Genomic DNA, 17,052 nt, shown 5'->3' on the forward strand with positions numbered 1-17,052 from the left:
TTTATATATCTTACATACATACATTTTAGGTCCTTCTTAAATTACAAATTGCCGCCATCCCTTAAAAGTTGTGTTCAGACTATCTGCTTGGAGATCTTCAACAGGGTTGGCTGTCTCAGAAACATCTATTTGTTTTACCTTTCTGCCCATCGTATCAACTAATTCTAATTACTATTGTCTTTACATGACAAATGCAAAGATTTTCTTCAAGTTTATTTTGAGAGAGTGCGCACATGCGCAAATGGGGTACAGGCAGAGAGAGGGAGGAGAGAATCTCAAGCAGGCTCCACAGGGTCAGCGCACAGAGCCCAGCACAGGGCTCAAACTCACCAACCATGAGATTGTGACCTGAGCCGAGGTCAGACTCTTCACTGACTGAGCCACCCAGGTGCCCCAAATGCAAAGATCTCTCAAAAGTATATAACCTAATGCTCTTAAGAGATTCTAATGTACTCAAATATAGTCCTTTTCCTAGGAAGCCTTCCCTGACCTCACGTGCTCCCCTCCCCCATAATTACTCCCTCCTTTCTCAGGGCTACCTTCCATTCCTTCCACACATCTATGTGCACTCATCATATGCACTGAACTTTTGTTTACATGTCCATCAATCTGTACTAAACACAGCACCTCAAGGTAGGAGTACTAGATTGTCTCTGCGTTTCTCATGCAGTGGCACACAAGAGCTCCATAAATCAACTTTTATGCTGATCCTTTCATTCACTTTCCAAATGGCAGCACAAGTCTACAAAAGGATTATTCAAAAGTAAGATGGAATGTCTATCTCAAACTACACCAGTCTCTTTCAATTTCCTGTTCCTTGGAAGTGTTAATGTGGCAATTATGTTGTTGTTTGTAATGATAAAACGGGTGTTCTCTACATGAAAAAAGATTGATAAAAATGCTTTGGCTACAGGTGACATTCTAAAAACTATTTATTTTGAAATACAGATCTATACTTTCAACGGAAAAACAGCACAGAAAGGCCTTGGATACGCTTTGCCCAGGATGTCAGTAGCCTCATCACTACGGGACATCGAACCGAAGCAATCGACAGCAACACAGTCCACACGCTTTATTTAGATTTATTTCATCACTCGCGGTGCAGACAGCTCTGTGCAATGTTATCACATCTGCAGGTTTGTGTAACCACCACGAGACACAAAACTGTGCCACAGCCACCGAGACCCTCGTGCCACACACCACGGCGGCCGCTAACCCTTGACAACCACAAGTCTGTTTTCCATCTCCAGAACTGTGTCATTTCAAGAATCCTACGCAGGTAGCAAGACCATTCACGTGGGAACGGGCAGCCTCTCCGACAAATGGTGACGGGAAAGCCGGACGTCCGTGTGCACGGGATTGGAGTTGAACCCTTCCGTTGCACCGTGCACCAAAAATTAACTCAAGATGGCTAACAGATCTACACCTAAGACCTAAACTATAAAACTACTAGGAGAGCACACAGGAGGCTGACGACACCACACGAAAGCAGAGGAAACAAAAGCAAACGCAGACACACAGAGCATCAAACTCAAAACCCACTGTGCGTCAGAGCACACAGCAGAGAGAGAAGGCAGCCTGAGGAAGGGAGAGAATGCTCCCAAATCGTATGTGTCACCTGATAAAGGGCTAATATCCACAGTACACAAAGAACTCAGACAGGGGCACCTGGCTAGCTCAGTCGGTGGTGCATGCGACTCTTGATCTTGGGGTGAGTTTGAGCCTCAAGTTGGGCGTGGAGCCCACTTAAAAAACACACACACATTCAAAAGAACCCTCAGGGCGCCTGGGTGGCTCAAGTGGCTGAGCACCCCACTCCTGATTTCCTCTCAGGTCTTGATCTCACAGTTCCTGAGATGGAGCCCCCCCACCCCTACTGGGTCAGGCCCTGCACTGACAGCGTGGAGCCTGCTTGAGATTCTCTGTCTCCCTCCCTACCCGCCCCCTCCCAAAAGTAAACATTAAAAAAACTTTTAATGAAAGAACTCCTATAACTTAACAACAAAAAAATCAAATAATCTGATTCAAAAATGGGTAAAGGACTTGAACAGACATTTCTCCAAAGACAACTGTTCCAAGGGGCGGTGAGCACATGAAAAGTTGCTCAACATCACAAATCATCAGACAAATGCATATGAAAACCATGAGCTGTCACCTAACACCCATCAGGACGTCTACAGTCAAACAACAGCAGCAACAACAACGGGTCATCACAAGTGCTGGCGACGATGTGGGAAGAATTCGCAAGGCTTCCGCACTCCTGGCAGGAGGGTGAACTAGTGCCAGCACTGTGCAAAATATGAAGTTCCTCAAAACAAGGCACAACTGCTCAGGGTAGGCTCACCAACTGCAACACAGTCGCCACTCATGGGGTGTTCATGATGGGGGAAACCCTGTGGCAGGAGTGCTGGGGGTGTATGAGAAATCCCTGTACTGTGGGCTCAATTCTGCTGTGAACCAAAAGCTGCTCTAAAAATACTCTACTTAAAAAAAAAACCAAAAACCAGAACTACCACACGACCCAGCCATCCCACTTCTGAATTCCCAGCCAGAAAAAGTGAACGCAGGGTTCTGAGGGGACATCAGCACACCCAAGTTCACGGCAGCAACAACCACAACAGCCCAGAGGAGGCGGCGCCCCAGATGCGCATCTTGGATGAAGGGATAAACAAAACGTGGCAGACACAAACAAGGGAACATCATCTAGCTTTAGAAAGGAAGGAACCCTGTCACACGCTCCAATGTGGGTGAACGTTAGGGCGTTACACTGAGTGAATAAGCCAGCCAGAAAAAGACAAATACTGTAGGACTCCATCTGCAGGAGGTAAAGTTATCAAACCCATACAGACGGAAAGCAAAATGATGGTTTTGAGGGCGGAGGGGAGAGGGGAGAGGGACAGTTGTTTGATGGGTAAACAGCTTCAGTTTTTCAAGTTCTGGAGATGTTCCACAACAATGTGAACGCACGTAACATTACTGAATTGTACACTTAAAAATAGTTAAGATGGTCCTCTCTCTCTGCCCCTCCCCTTTTAAACATTAAAAAAAAAATTTTTAAGTGGGGGAGGCGCCCGGGTGGCTCAGTCGGTTAAGTGTCCGACTTTGGCTCAGGTCATGATCTCCCAGTTCACAAGTTCAAGCCCCTCGTGGGGCTCTGTGCTGACAGCTCAGAACTTGGAGCCTGCTTCCGATTCTGTGTGTCCCTATCTCTCCCCTCTTTGTGCTCTGTCTCCCTCTCAAAGATAAATAATCATTAAAAAAATTTTTTAAATAGCTAAGATGGTCAAATTTATGTTTTTTATCACAATAAAAAGAATTTCACATAAATTGAATCGTACAGTATGTAACCCTTTGAGATTAGCTTTTTCTTCCCCCTCATTCAGCATAACTCCCTTGAGATCATCCAAGTTGTTCTGTGTATCAACAGTGTCTTTATTTGTATCGCTGGTAAGTCTACTCCACGGTACAGATGTACCACAGTTTATTCACCCACAGAAGGATACCTGGGTTGTCTTCCAGTTTTCAGCTATTACTAATAAAGCTACCCTGACCGTTCACATGTAGACTTTTACAAAGACATAAGATTCATTTCTCTAAAATAAATGCCCAAATGTGCACTTGATGGGTTGTGAGGTAAGTGCCTATTCAGTTTTGTAAGAAATTACAAACTGTTTTCAATATTGGCTGTACCATTTCACCTTTCCACCAACATCACATGAGAGAGAACGTTCCCCCACATCCCTGGACAGCATTTGGTGTTTGTTTGTTTGTTTGTTTGTTTATTTTTAGCTACTCTAGTAGATATGTAGTGATCATTTAGTGTGGTCTAAATTTGCATTTCTCTCACGGTCAATAACACTGGATATTTTTTCATTTGCTTATTATGCCATCTGAAATGTCTGTTCATATCTTTTGCTCATTTTCTAAATGGACCGTTTTCTCGTACTATTGAACTCTGAGAGTTCTTCATTTATTCTACATCAATCCTTCAGCAGGTATTTAGATTGCAAATATTCTTATTCTTCCAGTTTGTAGCTTGCCTTTTCAGTTGTCTCTCGCAAACATAACTTTTCAATGCTGATGACGCCCAGTTTACCAATAGATCTTTCCATGCATCATGCTTTCCATAAAACTTCACTTAGCACCACACGGTCTTGAACTAGAAACTCTAATATGCGCACCACACATAAGAATAAGAGAATGATGAAGCACAAAGAGCGTAAGCACTTTCAAAATCAAATCAAAACAGTGTCTCCTATCATAAAGAACATTTAGGAAAAAATCCTAAATGTGCTAAGTTGTTCTTTAAAAACAATGCTTACTTGAAAAAAAAAATTAAAAAAAAAAAAGGGGGGCGCCTGGGTGGCGCAGTCGGTTAAGCCTCCGACTTCAGCCAGGTCACGATCTCGCGGTCCGGGAGTTCGAGCCCCGCGTCAGGCTCTGGGCTGATGGCTCAGAGCCTGGAGCCTGTTTCCGATTCTGTGTCTCCCTCTCTCTCTGCCCCTCCCCCGTTCATGCTCTGTCTCTCTCTGTCCCAAAAATAAATAAACGTTGAAAAAAAATTTTTTTTAATAAATAAATAAATAAAATAAAATAAAAATAAAAGCAATGCTTACTTTACAAGATTAAAGCAAAAACAGCTGCCAGGTAAAAATTTAAATGGCTCCTCTGTTGTTTACACTTTTAACAGACCCCTAACCAATGGAGAAGTAGACAAAAGGTAAAGAAGGAACAGTAGCTGTTTTTCTAAGTTATTAGACACTGATGGAATAAAAAAGGTGAAACTTTTCTCTTACATAAACTAACTTTTCACTTATTTTCTAGACCCTCACATCATAAAGAGAGGTATACACCTCTACAGTAACAACAATTACGGTAATTTCCCCCAGCAGTTTGAGTGCCAGAATCTGACAGTGGAACAGCACTGATAAAACTTTCTAATTTGCTTGAGTAAGGCTAATACTATCTTGCACTAGGGGGAAAGTTTATAATGCTGTATTTTAACATGCATGCGTCTTATTTTCTAAAAATGCATTTTATCATTCTCATCTGTTCATTACCATCATTTGCAAAAGATTTGCTTTTTCTTATTTGTACGTCTCTGTACCTGAAATGCCATCAACCAGATGTAACTACGCTAAGTTTACCTTGCCAGACCATTTCCATACACATATTCTCTGCTTTTCTCTCTGAGAAGTCACTTCCCATAAACCAATCAAAGATGGCATTAAATAGAACGTTGGAGGTCATTTCATGTTTCAAATTCTAACAAAAATATTTCCCAGTAATTAAGAAAGACAAAATTTTTCATCCTAAATGGAACAGAGTCCATTAAAACAAAGGAACGCTTAGTATTTACTTGCTTGAAGCAAGAACACATCCGCACTACAGTTAACCACAAAATTAGTATATACCCCCCAAAAAAACCTTGCACTGAGGAACCCAAAACCAAATAATCTAAAGATTGAAACTCATCTTGATAACGTAAACAAACACTCCACCCAAGAAAAGGAAATCAAAAAGCAACAACAGGCGCACCTGGGTGGCTCAGTGGGTTAAGCATCTGGCTTCAGTTCAGGTCATGATCTCGTGGTTCATGAGTTCAAGCCCCGTGTCCGGCTCTGTGCTGATAGCTTGGAGCCTGGAGCCTGCTTCAGATTCTGTGTCTCCCTCTCTCTCTGCCCCGGCCCTGCTCATACTCTCTCTCTCTCTCAAAATTAAATAAACATTAAAAAAATTTTAATAAAAAAAGCAACAATATAGTGGGAGTCAATGAATTTCCAGGTTTCCAACACTATACCACTCTATTAATCATCAAGACGTCTTAATTTCATGACTACACACAGACGTATCACCAAATAGAATGTGTATTAACATAGAAACTACATAATAAAACTATATACTTTGGGACTACATCATAGCAAATACAGACTACACTAAACGCTAATATCTACAATTGTAGAATTTACTTTAATATTTTAATATAGTCAGCAGTATTTTAGAAAGTGAGGTCAACCGTTACAAGAGACTACGGTAAGGGCGCGTGGGTGGCTCAGCCGGCTAAGCGACGGAAGCGACCTAAGCAACGGACTCTTGATCTTGGCTCAGGTCATGATCACACGGTGTAGGCTCTGTGCGGGAGGCAGGAAGGCTGCTTGGGATTCTCCCTCTCCCTCTGCCCCTCCCCCACTCACACCACATGCAAGCACAGTCTCTCAAAATAAACTTTAAAATAAAAAATAAATTGAAAAACTTAAAAACCAAAAGACTAATGTAGACAGTATGTTTCATTCTGAAGTAGTTTATAGAAAATTAAACTACCATTATTTATAAAAAACTAAATTTCACTGCATGATCAAAAAGATTCACTGAATGATAGAAATTACTAGTTAAAAATCATGTATGCCCTAATGTTAAGAAAATTCACTTATTCACTAAAATATTAAGACTTTCCCCCAGTTTCATTGAGATACCACTGCCATATGACATTGTGTACTTTTAAGGTGCACAACAGAATGATGTGACACACATATACACAGCAAAAGGAGGTTGCTTCAGATTCTGTAATACAACACATCAGATACAGGATTCCTCCACCACAGGGAATGCAACCTACCCGACGCTGCATCCTCAACCTCAGTACATATTGTATTTGCTTCACGTACACTCTTTTTTCTGACAACATAGTAAAATATGCAAAAGTTGCATTATTGCTATAATAGAGGAATTATTTCTGGATATAAAAATTCCCAAACTGTTAAACAATTAGTAGTATGATGCACTATACATTTACTGTTAGACTTTCCTTCCATTTCCATATTTTTAAACATTTTCTTCCACATCAGTTAACAACTATTAAGAATATTAATGGTTAAGAGAAGCCTGGCTGGCTGGGTCGGTGGAGCATGCAACTCTTAATCTCAGGGTTGTCAGTTTGAGCCCCACGCTGGGAGTAGAGATTACTTAAAAACAACTTTTTAATGTTTAAAAAAAAGATTAATACTTAATATTAAAAATATATATTAAATATTATGTTCATCACCCAGAATATTAGAGTATTCCTGTCAATAACCAACTATTCTATATCTGCTTGTTTAAAATTGTCAATGGAATTTGTATGTCAGTGTGCCAATATATTCTAGAAAGGCCAAAAAATATTAAATCTTTCTTATTCCTCCTTTTAAGTGTACTCTTTGAATATCTTACAAACACCAGGGCTGCCAATAGCACAGCACATCACAAAACCAGGAAGTGCGGGCAGCTGGCTCGGGGAAACAGCTCAGAGCACCCACTACAGTATGGCTCCAAATCCCTGGCCTCACAGCCACCCACAGTACTCCTCTAAAAATCAGATTTTCTTGGGGCACCTGGCTGGCTCAGCAAGGCAAGCTTACAACTCTTGATCTCAGAGCTGTGAATCAGAGCTCCATGTTGTGTGCAGAGATTACTTAAAAATAAAATCTTAAAAAAAAAATTTTAATAAAAAAACTAAAATAAAATTTAAAAGTGGATTTTCTTGAGCATCAAGATGTATAGAATCTTTGGGCATGAGACCAGGAATCTGTATTTCCCAAATGATTCCCTTGCACATTTGAGTCTGAGAAACACACATAACTAACTCATCAAAACAACCTACTTACATGGGTAGCCAAGGAGAAGATGATTTGGGAATTTTCCAGATTACTTTAAAATTAACAATCAAAATTTCGACAGTAAAAGAAGCTCAATTCTTCTTCCTAGTTCTGGAATGACAGGTGTCTATAAAACCCTAACTACTGAAAACCTATGTTCTCAAAGTTAAAAAAACAAATAAACTCCAGTGATCTTAAAAACAAAATCATGTTCTTATTCCTTATGTTTGTCATACCATAAAATTTAGTATGACTGAAGAGAGAAAGTGCAAATAGCCCAAAATTTTTCTCATAGTTAACCACCAACACCAAAAAGCTTAGCACTTCCTTCAGCCTATGACGCTGGCCTGAAACTGACAATGGCTAAAATATCTTTTTATGATTACCTTAAGAATATCACTTAGATCGGGGCACCTGGATGGTTCAGGCCATGAAGTGTCCGACTTTGGCTCAGGTGGTGACCTCACAGTTCGTGAGTTTGAGCCCCACATAGGGCTCTCTGCTGTCAGTGCTGAGCCCACTCCGGATCCTCTGCCCCCCCCCCCCACTATGTGCGCATGCTCGCGCTCGCTCTCTCTAAAATAAACATTAAAGAAAAAAGAATATCACTTAGATCTTAATGTGTATGTAGTATTTTATACGATAAATTTAAGTAAGATAGGAACATTTCCATAATCATTTTGGTAGTTACTGGATAAATTAACTCTTAATACTTAAATTTATAAAACGCTATTTCACTTTTGTGTTAATTATTGCTTCCTGGGACACAATATAGGCAATTAAAACAATAAAGTCTAATTAATTAATTAAAATTAAATAAATAAAAACAATGTCTCCAAAATAAAAAGGCCCTCAACCTGAATGTAGCAGTTACCACTCAACTTACTACCACTTGACTTTCGGCAAGTAACTCAACCTAAGTCACTATTTCCTTATTGGGAGGATTAAATGAGATAATATATGTAAAGTAGCACAGTGACCAGTACATGTTAGTCCTCAATAAAAATATATACACATTAAATGTATATACAATAATCTGAATCTCTGAAAAGGCACACAGGAAATCATCAATGATAGCCAGGCTATTTCCAAGAAAAGGACACGAGGTTCTCTGGGGGGAGTGGAAAGACTATACCATTTTATGCTCTGTATTTTTAACCAGGACTTATAATACCTTCCCCAAAATTGAAATAATTGTGAAGTATCTCTGGTGTATCAGATTTCTTAGGGTGTAGCATTATGCGCTGCTGCTGAATCCAAAGGAGTAAGTCAGAGTCTAATAATATCCAGGAAGCAACACACAACCTATCTGATTTCATCAGTCAGGTGTTCTTACTTGCTTTACAATAGTATAATGGTCTTAACTAAAACACCTTTAAACCAGTAATCTTTCAACCTAGGTTGATTTTAAGCCCTCAGGGGACACTGGCAATGGAGACATTTTTGGTTGTCACAACGGAGGGGCTGTACTACTACCGGCATCTGGTGGGTAGAGGCCAAGAATGCTGCTAAGCATTCTCTAATACCCAGTACAGGCCCCCACAATATCCATCCAAAACGTCAGTAGTCCCAAGTCTGAGAAACTCTTCAACCAAAGGAACCAGGTTCTTCATTACAATTACCAACAAAACAAATCACACTCACACACACACACACACCCCCACACACACAATTCTCCCCTCAAGTAATGAAGTAAAACCCTTTAAGGGCTGACCTCAATATGCGTAACCATTGTTGACTACTGTTATTAAGTGTCTGAAATTCTAGCAGCCAGAATGGCTTACAGGTTGCGTCTACTCAATTCAATACATTTCAAAAAATTTTAATTTTTTTTAATGTTTATTTATTTTTGAGAGAGACAGACAGAACGTGAGTGGGGGTGGGGGGGCAGGAGCAGAGAGAGAGGGAGACACAAAATCTGAAGCAGGCTCCAGGCTCTGAGCTGTCAGCACAGAGCCTGACACAGGGCTCGAACCCACAAGCTGTGAGATCATGATCTGAGCTGAAGTCAGATGCTCAACCGACTGAGCCACCAAGGCGCCCCGGTACATTTCAAAATTTTTAATCATTAAGCCTTTCAAAGCTCACTCTAAATGATTTCAAGAGATTACAGTTTACCATTCTTTCCTGTTTTCAAGTGATATCTGAAGAACCACAAAACTCAAACAATGTACTACTAACATACAAACAGGGCCTTTACTTTAGTGAGTAGTTATCAAGGCTTTCCAATGAATGGGATATTTAAACTCTCACTTAATAATACACTGCTTTGGCCTAATATTTTGTACTTGTTCATTAAAATCTTCCAAATATTTAAGAAATTAAGAACAGTCCATTATTTCTGATCAAGAAGGCAAGAAAAATTAATCAGCAGTTAAATAACTTTATAATTGAGCTTGAAAAATTACCAACTAATACATACTCTCCTCCAACCTTAAAGCATGTTTTGAGGTGCCTTATGGAAAGTCAACCCCTGGGGCACCTGGCTGGCTAGGTGGGTGCAGCTTGTGACTCTTGTTCTCAGGGTTGTGGGTTTGAGCCCCACCATGGGTGTAGAGATTACTTAAAAATAAAACCTTAAGGGACGCCTGGGTGGCTTAGTCGGTTAAGCAACTGACTCTTGGTTTCGGCTCAGGCCATATTCTCACGGTTTCCTGACTTCAGAGCCCCACATCAGGCTCTTCGCTGACTGTGTGGAGCCTGCTTGGGATTCTTTCCCTCTCTCTCTCTGTACCTCCCTCACTAGCACACGCGCTCTCTCTCCCAAGATAAACAAACTTTAAAAAAAATAAAATCTTTTAAAAAGTCAACCATTAATAAATAGCTTTGGAAAACAGTTTATCAACAAACTGGCCAAAAAGTGCAAAACTGAACCGAGAGGCCAGCAAAATCTAGAGCTGAGTAGGAAAATAGTTTTGAAACGCTGCTGTTATTAGTCATACTTCACTTTCTTAGTAACTGCGTTAACTTCCACCTTCTAAAATCTCTATCTTTCCCATTATGTAAGAGTTGACTACTGTTTTAATACTGACTTCGTATTCCAATACTGCTTAATAGCTCAGCACGTAAGAAACACATTGATCAGGGAATTCTTTGCGAGACCAAAAAAAAAACAAAAAACTTAATTCCTTCTTCCAAAATAAACAAAAATAATACACAAACACTAAGATGTGTTTGCAAATACAAGATGCAATACGGTTACTGTTTCATAGCTTTCCCGATACATTATTCCTGGCGAATCTTAAGTGTCGCTAAAACTTCTCCATTCACTTGACGCCACTCCTCCTGAGCATCCAGAACTTTAATACTTGTCCAAACCTGCTTGCTCATGGTCTAATAATAAACCTAATTATACAATCTGTTACAGCCCCTGACAACCTTTTCCTTAAGAAGCCATAAAGGTGATCTAGCCAACACCTCACTCCCCCCCAGGAAGCCCGTGTCAAGCCCGGAGTCGTGCACGCCCGCCTCTGGCTGGCGCACCGGGCCGGGCGCTGCGCGCCGCCTGAGGGGCGGAGAGGACCCGCCGGAGCAGACGGAGCACCGCGGGACTCGCCGCCGGCCCATTTCTCTTTAAATCTGGCAGCACGTGGGGCGGCATTGTGAAGCCACCAGCCCGCCCCCTCCCCCCCGCGCGCACTCCGCGCACGTCCGCCTCCAGTGCGCATGCCCCGCTCGCCCAGTCCTAGCGGAGTCGGAGCCAACCCCCTAAAAAGTCAACCTGGAAGCCGCAAACGGCCGGAGGCCGGGACAATGGGGGAGGGGGACGCAGGCACCTCCGGGGAGGCCGCCCGGCCGCCGCCCCAGGCCAGGCTCGCGGGCCGCAGCCCGGGGCTCCGCAGGCCGGCGCCGGGGCCGCGGCGCTCGGAGCACAAAGCCCGGGGCCGGCCGCGAGCGGCTCCCCAGCCCGCTCCCACCCTCCGCGGGCGGGCGGCGGGGCCCGTGCCAGGCGCAGGCAACCGGGCGGCGTCCCGCACCCGCCGGCCTCTCCGGCACCCGCGCGGCGCGACAGCCGAGGCCGGCGCTTTTGTTGTCCGCCCCAACTCCGCGGCGCCGCGCGGCCGGCCAGAAGTTTTGCGCGCCTCCCCTCCGCGGCCGGGGGGCCGCCTCCCCTCGCCCTCCCGGGCCCCGCCCGACCCGCAGCCGCGGCCCCCCGCGAGCCCGCACGCCCCGCCCGACCCCGGGGTCCCGAGGCCCCCGCCGCACCTGAGCCCGGGCCCGCCCCTCCGGAGACCCGCAGCCCCTCCCCCGCAACGTCCCACCGGGCGGTGGGGGAGGGGGCGGGCGCCGAGCCCGGTCCTGGTCCCCGCGGCGGGGCGCGTCCCCGCCCCCGGCACCCTCCCGACGCCGGCCAAGTGCCGGGCCCGGCCGGACAGGCGCCCCGGGCTCGCCAGCGGCCGCCCGCCCGGGAGGAGGGAGGACTTGGCGGCGGCGGCGGCTCCCCTCGGCCCGGGCCCGGCCCGGCCCGCCGCACGGCCGCCAGCCCGCTCTCACCTGCCAGCTGTCTTCGCAGTAGCAGCGCCGACTGCAGCTCCGTCATCCTCCCGCCGAGGGCCCGGGCCGGCGCCGGGGCTTTCGGAGGGCCGGGGGCAGGCTCTTGGGGGCGCCTGGAGCCGGGTGTGCTGAGGAACGCGGGCCCCCGCGACGGGAGCGCTGGAGCCGGGGCAGGGCCGGGCTGGGGCGGCGGGTCCGCTCGGCTGCACACAGCGCCTCACGCCCGGAAGGGGAGGGCGCCCGGGCGGCCGCGGCGCGCGCTGGGACTCCGCTCGCCCGCTTCCCTCCTTCAAGCCTCCTGTCGGCCCCGCCGGTGCCTTCCCCCGCCACTGCCTCACTGCGCGCAGGGCCGCTCCGCGCAGGCGCGCTGGGGCTGCCCACCTCGGTGGGGCCCGCCCGCAAGCCCGACCCCTTGGCTGGCCTGCCCCGCCCCCGGCGGCGGAACCCCGCCCCCTACGCGCCGCCGCTGCCGCCGCCGCCATCTTGGGAAGGTCTGTCGCGTCTGGCTCCTGGGCCGCCGCCTGCAGACGCCCCGCGGGCGCCATGTCGGAGAGGTCGCGGAGCGTCCGGGCTGCGCCTCGAGGTTGCAGCAGGTGGTCTGGGAGCGCAGGGGTCGCATGGAACGGTGGACGGCCGGTTGTTGGCGACCACCCAGCAGTGGTCTCACAGTCCGCACGTGGTGTGTGAATTAGTCATTGTCAAAGCCGGACTTATCGGTGTGCCCCATTTTAAGTAAACCCCCCAAACAGACTGAATGTTAAGTACCCCCACAGAAAGCATGCACAGAAAGATTCTTGAAACAAAATGTTGCACACATCTCCTACTACGAACCGACTAAGTGCAGATAGTAGGAATCTATGAGTAAGGACAGCTGAGATTAGCAGACCCTGACATACTCAAACTGCGGTGCAGAAAGGCGTCTCCTGAGCAAAAGTGAAGGGTGCCCTAGGGTTTCGGGAAAGCAGCTGTGCTCAGCCCGCTTCGCCTGCCTCTTCGCCGCAACCTTCTTCCGCGCATAAATTCTCCAAACTCTCCGAATGGCGCTTGAGTCCATCTGTGTTTTGAACAGATAAGTACTGAACCTGTACTAACTTTGTACCTGGACTGCGGAAGGCACGCAAAAGTCCAGCTCTCTTCCTGCCCCCCAAAGGCTTACAGTCTGAGTTCCCCGTAATAGCCAGAGGAGGAGCAGGTTCCAATACCGTTTTCCGGATTGTAAAAGCTACTGAAAAAAAACTGTCTTCAGCCTCCCCCTGGAAAAAGAATTCAAAGGACCAAATAAACATTAAGAGTGAATCCTAACTCCTTCAGGACAACAAACCCAAGGGTCTAACCCAGGTTTTGTGAGGCCTGAAGTTTACTCAATTTGAAGGACTCCCTCCAAGGAAAAGAATAAAAAGGAAGGCTTGAAGATGATTTACTATTTAGAATGAGAAAATAAACCGTAAAGAGCTGTAGGATGGGAGAATCAGTCCTTCTCTACAGGATCAGAAATGCTACCGAGTTACAGCATGGCTCCCCCTCTGAGCCAGAACTAATCCCAGTCCTCAGAGGGGCTCAAAAAAAAAAAAAAAAAAAAAAAAAAAAATCAGTTTCTGAAAACACTCCTCCTTTCTGGACTAAACATCTTTCTTTTTAAATTTCTGTTTATTTACTTTTGAGAGACAGAGACAGAGAGAGAGTGTGAGCAGGGAAGATACAGAGAGACACAGAATCTAAAGCAGGCTCCAGGCTCTGAGCTGTCAGCATAGAGCCCCATGCGCCGAGAAACCAAGTCAGATGCTTCACCCACTGAGCCACCCAGGCACCCCTAAAAATCTTTCTTTTTAAATAAATGTTTAATATTATCAAAGTAATAAATGCACACAGTTCATGTCAAACAGTGTATTAAGACTTATATTGAAAAACATTGTCTACCCCTTACCCACTCCTAAATCCTGCTTGCCACATGCAATGCCTTTTAACACTCTTAGCAGTTTCTTCTGGTAGTTACCTCCATTTATTCTAAACAATATATTTTAGGGGTGCCTGGGTGGCTCGGTCGGTTCAGTGGCCAGCTCTTGATTTCAGCTCAGGTCATGATCCCAGGGTTGAGGGAATGATCCCCAATTCGGACTCCATGCCGAGCATGGACCCTCCCTAAGATCCTCTCTGTTTCCCTCTTTCCCACTCTCTCTCTTTCTCTAATGATAATCATAATAATATGCTTTAGTGCTTTCTCTGGACTTACCCAGTCTAGACCTCATATATTTATTCTTGCTGTAACTGATGAGGATTTCATTATCTTATCTATCTTCCATTCCTTTATTCTCCTAATATCATTAAATCATCAAATTTATATCAATGAGCAGTTTTTATATCAATGATTGTTATATCAATCAATAGTTTTTACACTGTTGTGAGTTTATGAATATTGACTATAATGGACTATAATTACATTTATTCCTTACATGGACTTTTTGTGGCCTAGGGTTTCTAATTATGCTTATTTTTCTTGTGCTATCTTAATTATAATCAATATCCTTCCCTTCCCTACCCCACCCCTTGTTACTTTATTCTATCAAGCCCTTTCTCTTAGAAATCTCCCTTCTGGAAGACTGTATTACCCCCCTCATCTGGGCTTGTTGCATTGAGTGATGCCTGCCATATAGAAGTCTTCTAGGATTCTCCTTGACCACTCTTCTGGGCTCGATCTACTTCATCCTGGATCTCAAGTGTAATTCTTTTTTGTTTACTCCTTTCTTTTGCTGGAGCATATTCTCAGATAATTCTGAGGAATATATATAGGGCAAAATTTCCAAGTCCTTATATGTCCAAAAATGCCAAAGTTTTAAACATCTATAATTTAATGCCAGCTTAGCTGGGTATAGAATTTTATGTTTAAAATCATTATTTGTCTTCAGAAATACAAAAGTATTGATTCATTGTCTTCTAGCATTCAGTGATGCTGTTGATACTTGTTCCATTTTAGGTGACCTATTTTTTTTTTCTTCTTGGATATTTGTAGGACTTTCTTGTTACATCTGGTATTTTAAGGTATTATAACAGGCCTTGCTATGTCAATTGTGTATTCTCTTTTTTAACTCAGTGCTCACAGTCTCACAGTGAGTTTTGTGATGAGACGTTTTCATTTATATATAGAGGTAAACATAGGATAACGACATAGTCTGCATTTTCCTCATATATAAAAAATTATTTTATTTCTTTCTTTTTTTTTTGTTTTAATATTTATTTACTGAGAGAGAGAGAGAGCAGAGGAGGGGCAGAGAGAGAGAAGGAGAGAGAGAATCCCAAGCAGGCTCCACACTGTCAGCACAGAGACCGACACAGGGCTCAAACTCATGAGATCATGACCCGAACCAAAATCAAGAATCAGACACTTAACTGACTGAGCTACCCAGGTACCCCTATAAAAATTATTTTAAAAAGCCACTGACATTCGTATGTTAATCTAGAAACCTCACTAAACTCTAAATTAATCACTTATCTATAGATTATTTTGATTTTCTACAAAAAGAATGTGTCCAAATAATGTCATTTCTATTTCTTTTGAAACACTGTTTCTCTTTGTTGCCTAACCATGCTGCCTAGGGTCTCCAGCAGAGTTGTCTAGAAAATGTGGTGGTAGGGACCCTTGTCTTTATTCATTCTTAAAGGGACTGTTTCAGTGTTTCACTCTTAAGCCTTATGCTGCTTTTTTTTTTTTGTAGATCTTTTTTTTAACAGATTAAGGAAGTTCTCTCCTATACCTTGCTTATTAAGATTTATTTTTTATAATAATTCCCGAATCTTTATCTCCAGCACAGATCTTTCCACCAGAGGCTTATATTGGCAATTTCACCTGTCTAACTCTGTATTCATTTATTTAACAAGTGTTTGTTGAACACCTACTATGAGCTAAAGTTAGTTTTTAAGACGAGGGGTCCAGGAGTAGTCTAGGCAAATCAAGCCCCTACTCTCATAGCACTGATATCCAGTAAGAGAGGACAGTCAGTAACAAAGTAAACAAATATTAAACAATTCAGCATCCGATTATAATAAGTGTTGTGATGGAAATAAATAGGGTGAGCCAATAACTCAAGAAAAAGGGTCTATACTAGATAAGGTAGTCAGGGAAGTCCTCTCTCAACAGAAGATATTTGGAATGAGATCTGCATTGCAAACAGGAGATGCCATTTGAAGATCCTGGGGAGGAGCATTCCAGGCCGAGGAAGCCACTACTGCTAAGGCCCCGAGGTAGGTGAGAGCTCACAGCTTGTCCAAGACTAGACAGGTCCTCATGGGTGGATGAAGAGAGGACAAAATGGAGACAGGCAGGTGCCATCTTGCAAAGGGCCTTGTCGACCACAGCAGAGAGTTTGGGTTTTAGCCTTAGGAGGGGTGCAATCTAGTCCATGTGGTCTGAAGTTCCCTTTGGTGCCTATGGGAAAGAGAAGTGTTTTCTGGAAGACCAATCAGAAGTCTAAGACCAATCAGAAGGCAAGAGATGATGGTGGCTTGAACCAGGGTGGGTGCAGGGATGCCGAAGCAGGTGTGGGAAGGGGGACGGAATGGATCTGAGATACATCTCGAAAGTAAGAGAGCAAGGGCTTGCTGACAGACTGACTGTGGGTTCATGGGAAACATGGCTTTTGGTTTATGACCCTGGAATGACTGGCTTGACTTGGAAAAGGGGGGCAGGAAGACAGGCTTTGGTATGGGGAATATCTATTTGGATCAGAAATGTTTTAGCTGTTTATTAGACCTCCCAGCAGACATGCCAAATTAATACCTAAGACTGGGATTCAGACAAGAGGACAAAGCTACAGATACAGATTTGGAGATAGCAGCAAGCATTAGGCTTCCTAGAGAGAGAGTGTGATACATTTTTTCTTTGTTTTTTCATTTTATTTATTTGAGAGACAGAGAGAGAGAGAGAGAGAACAGG

At 44.3% G+C, this 17,052-nt stretch overlaps 1 protein-coding gene across 3 annotated transcripts in view; it reads right to left on the reverse strand.

Moving 5' to 3' along the window:
- Positions 1-12,515, reverse strand: part of UBE2G1 (ubiquitin conjugating enzyme E2 G1) — a 108,559-nt gene extending 96,044 nt beyond the window's left edge. The window contains exon 1 of one of the 3 annotated variants that reach the window (XM_027047481.2): positions 12,126-12,515. In XM_027047481.2, the coding sequence (XP_026903282.1) occupies positions 12,126-12,171 (46 nt within the window). In that variant the 5' untranslated portion in view covers positions 12,172-12,515. The remainder of the gene's footprint in view (positions 1-12,125) is intronic. The other 2 variants (XM_027047482.2, XM_053212443.1) reach the window with 2 other exon arrangements.
- Positions 12,516-17,052: the final 4,537 nt, after the last annotated feature.

The sequence above is a fragment of the Acinonyx jubatus genome, chromosome E1 (assembly GCF_027475565.1).
Source record: "Acinonyx jubatus isolate Ajub_Pintada_27869175 chromosome E1, VMU_Ajub_asm_v1.0, whole genome shotgun sequence".
Lineage (NCBI taxonomy): Eukaryota > Metazoa > Chordata > Mammalia > Carnivora > Felidae > Acinonyx > Acinonyx jubatus.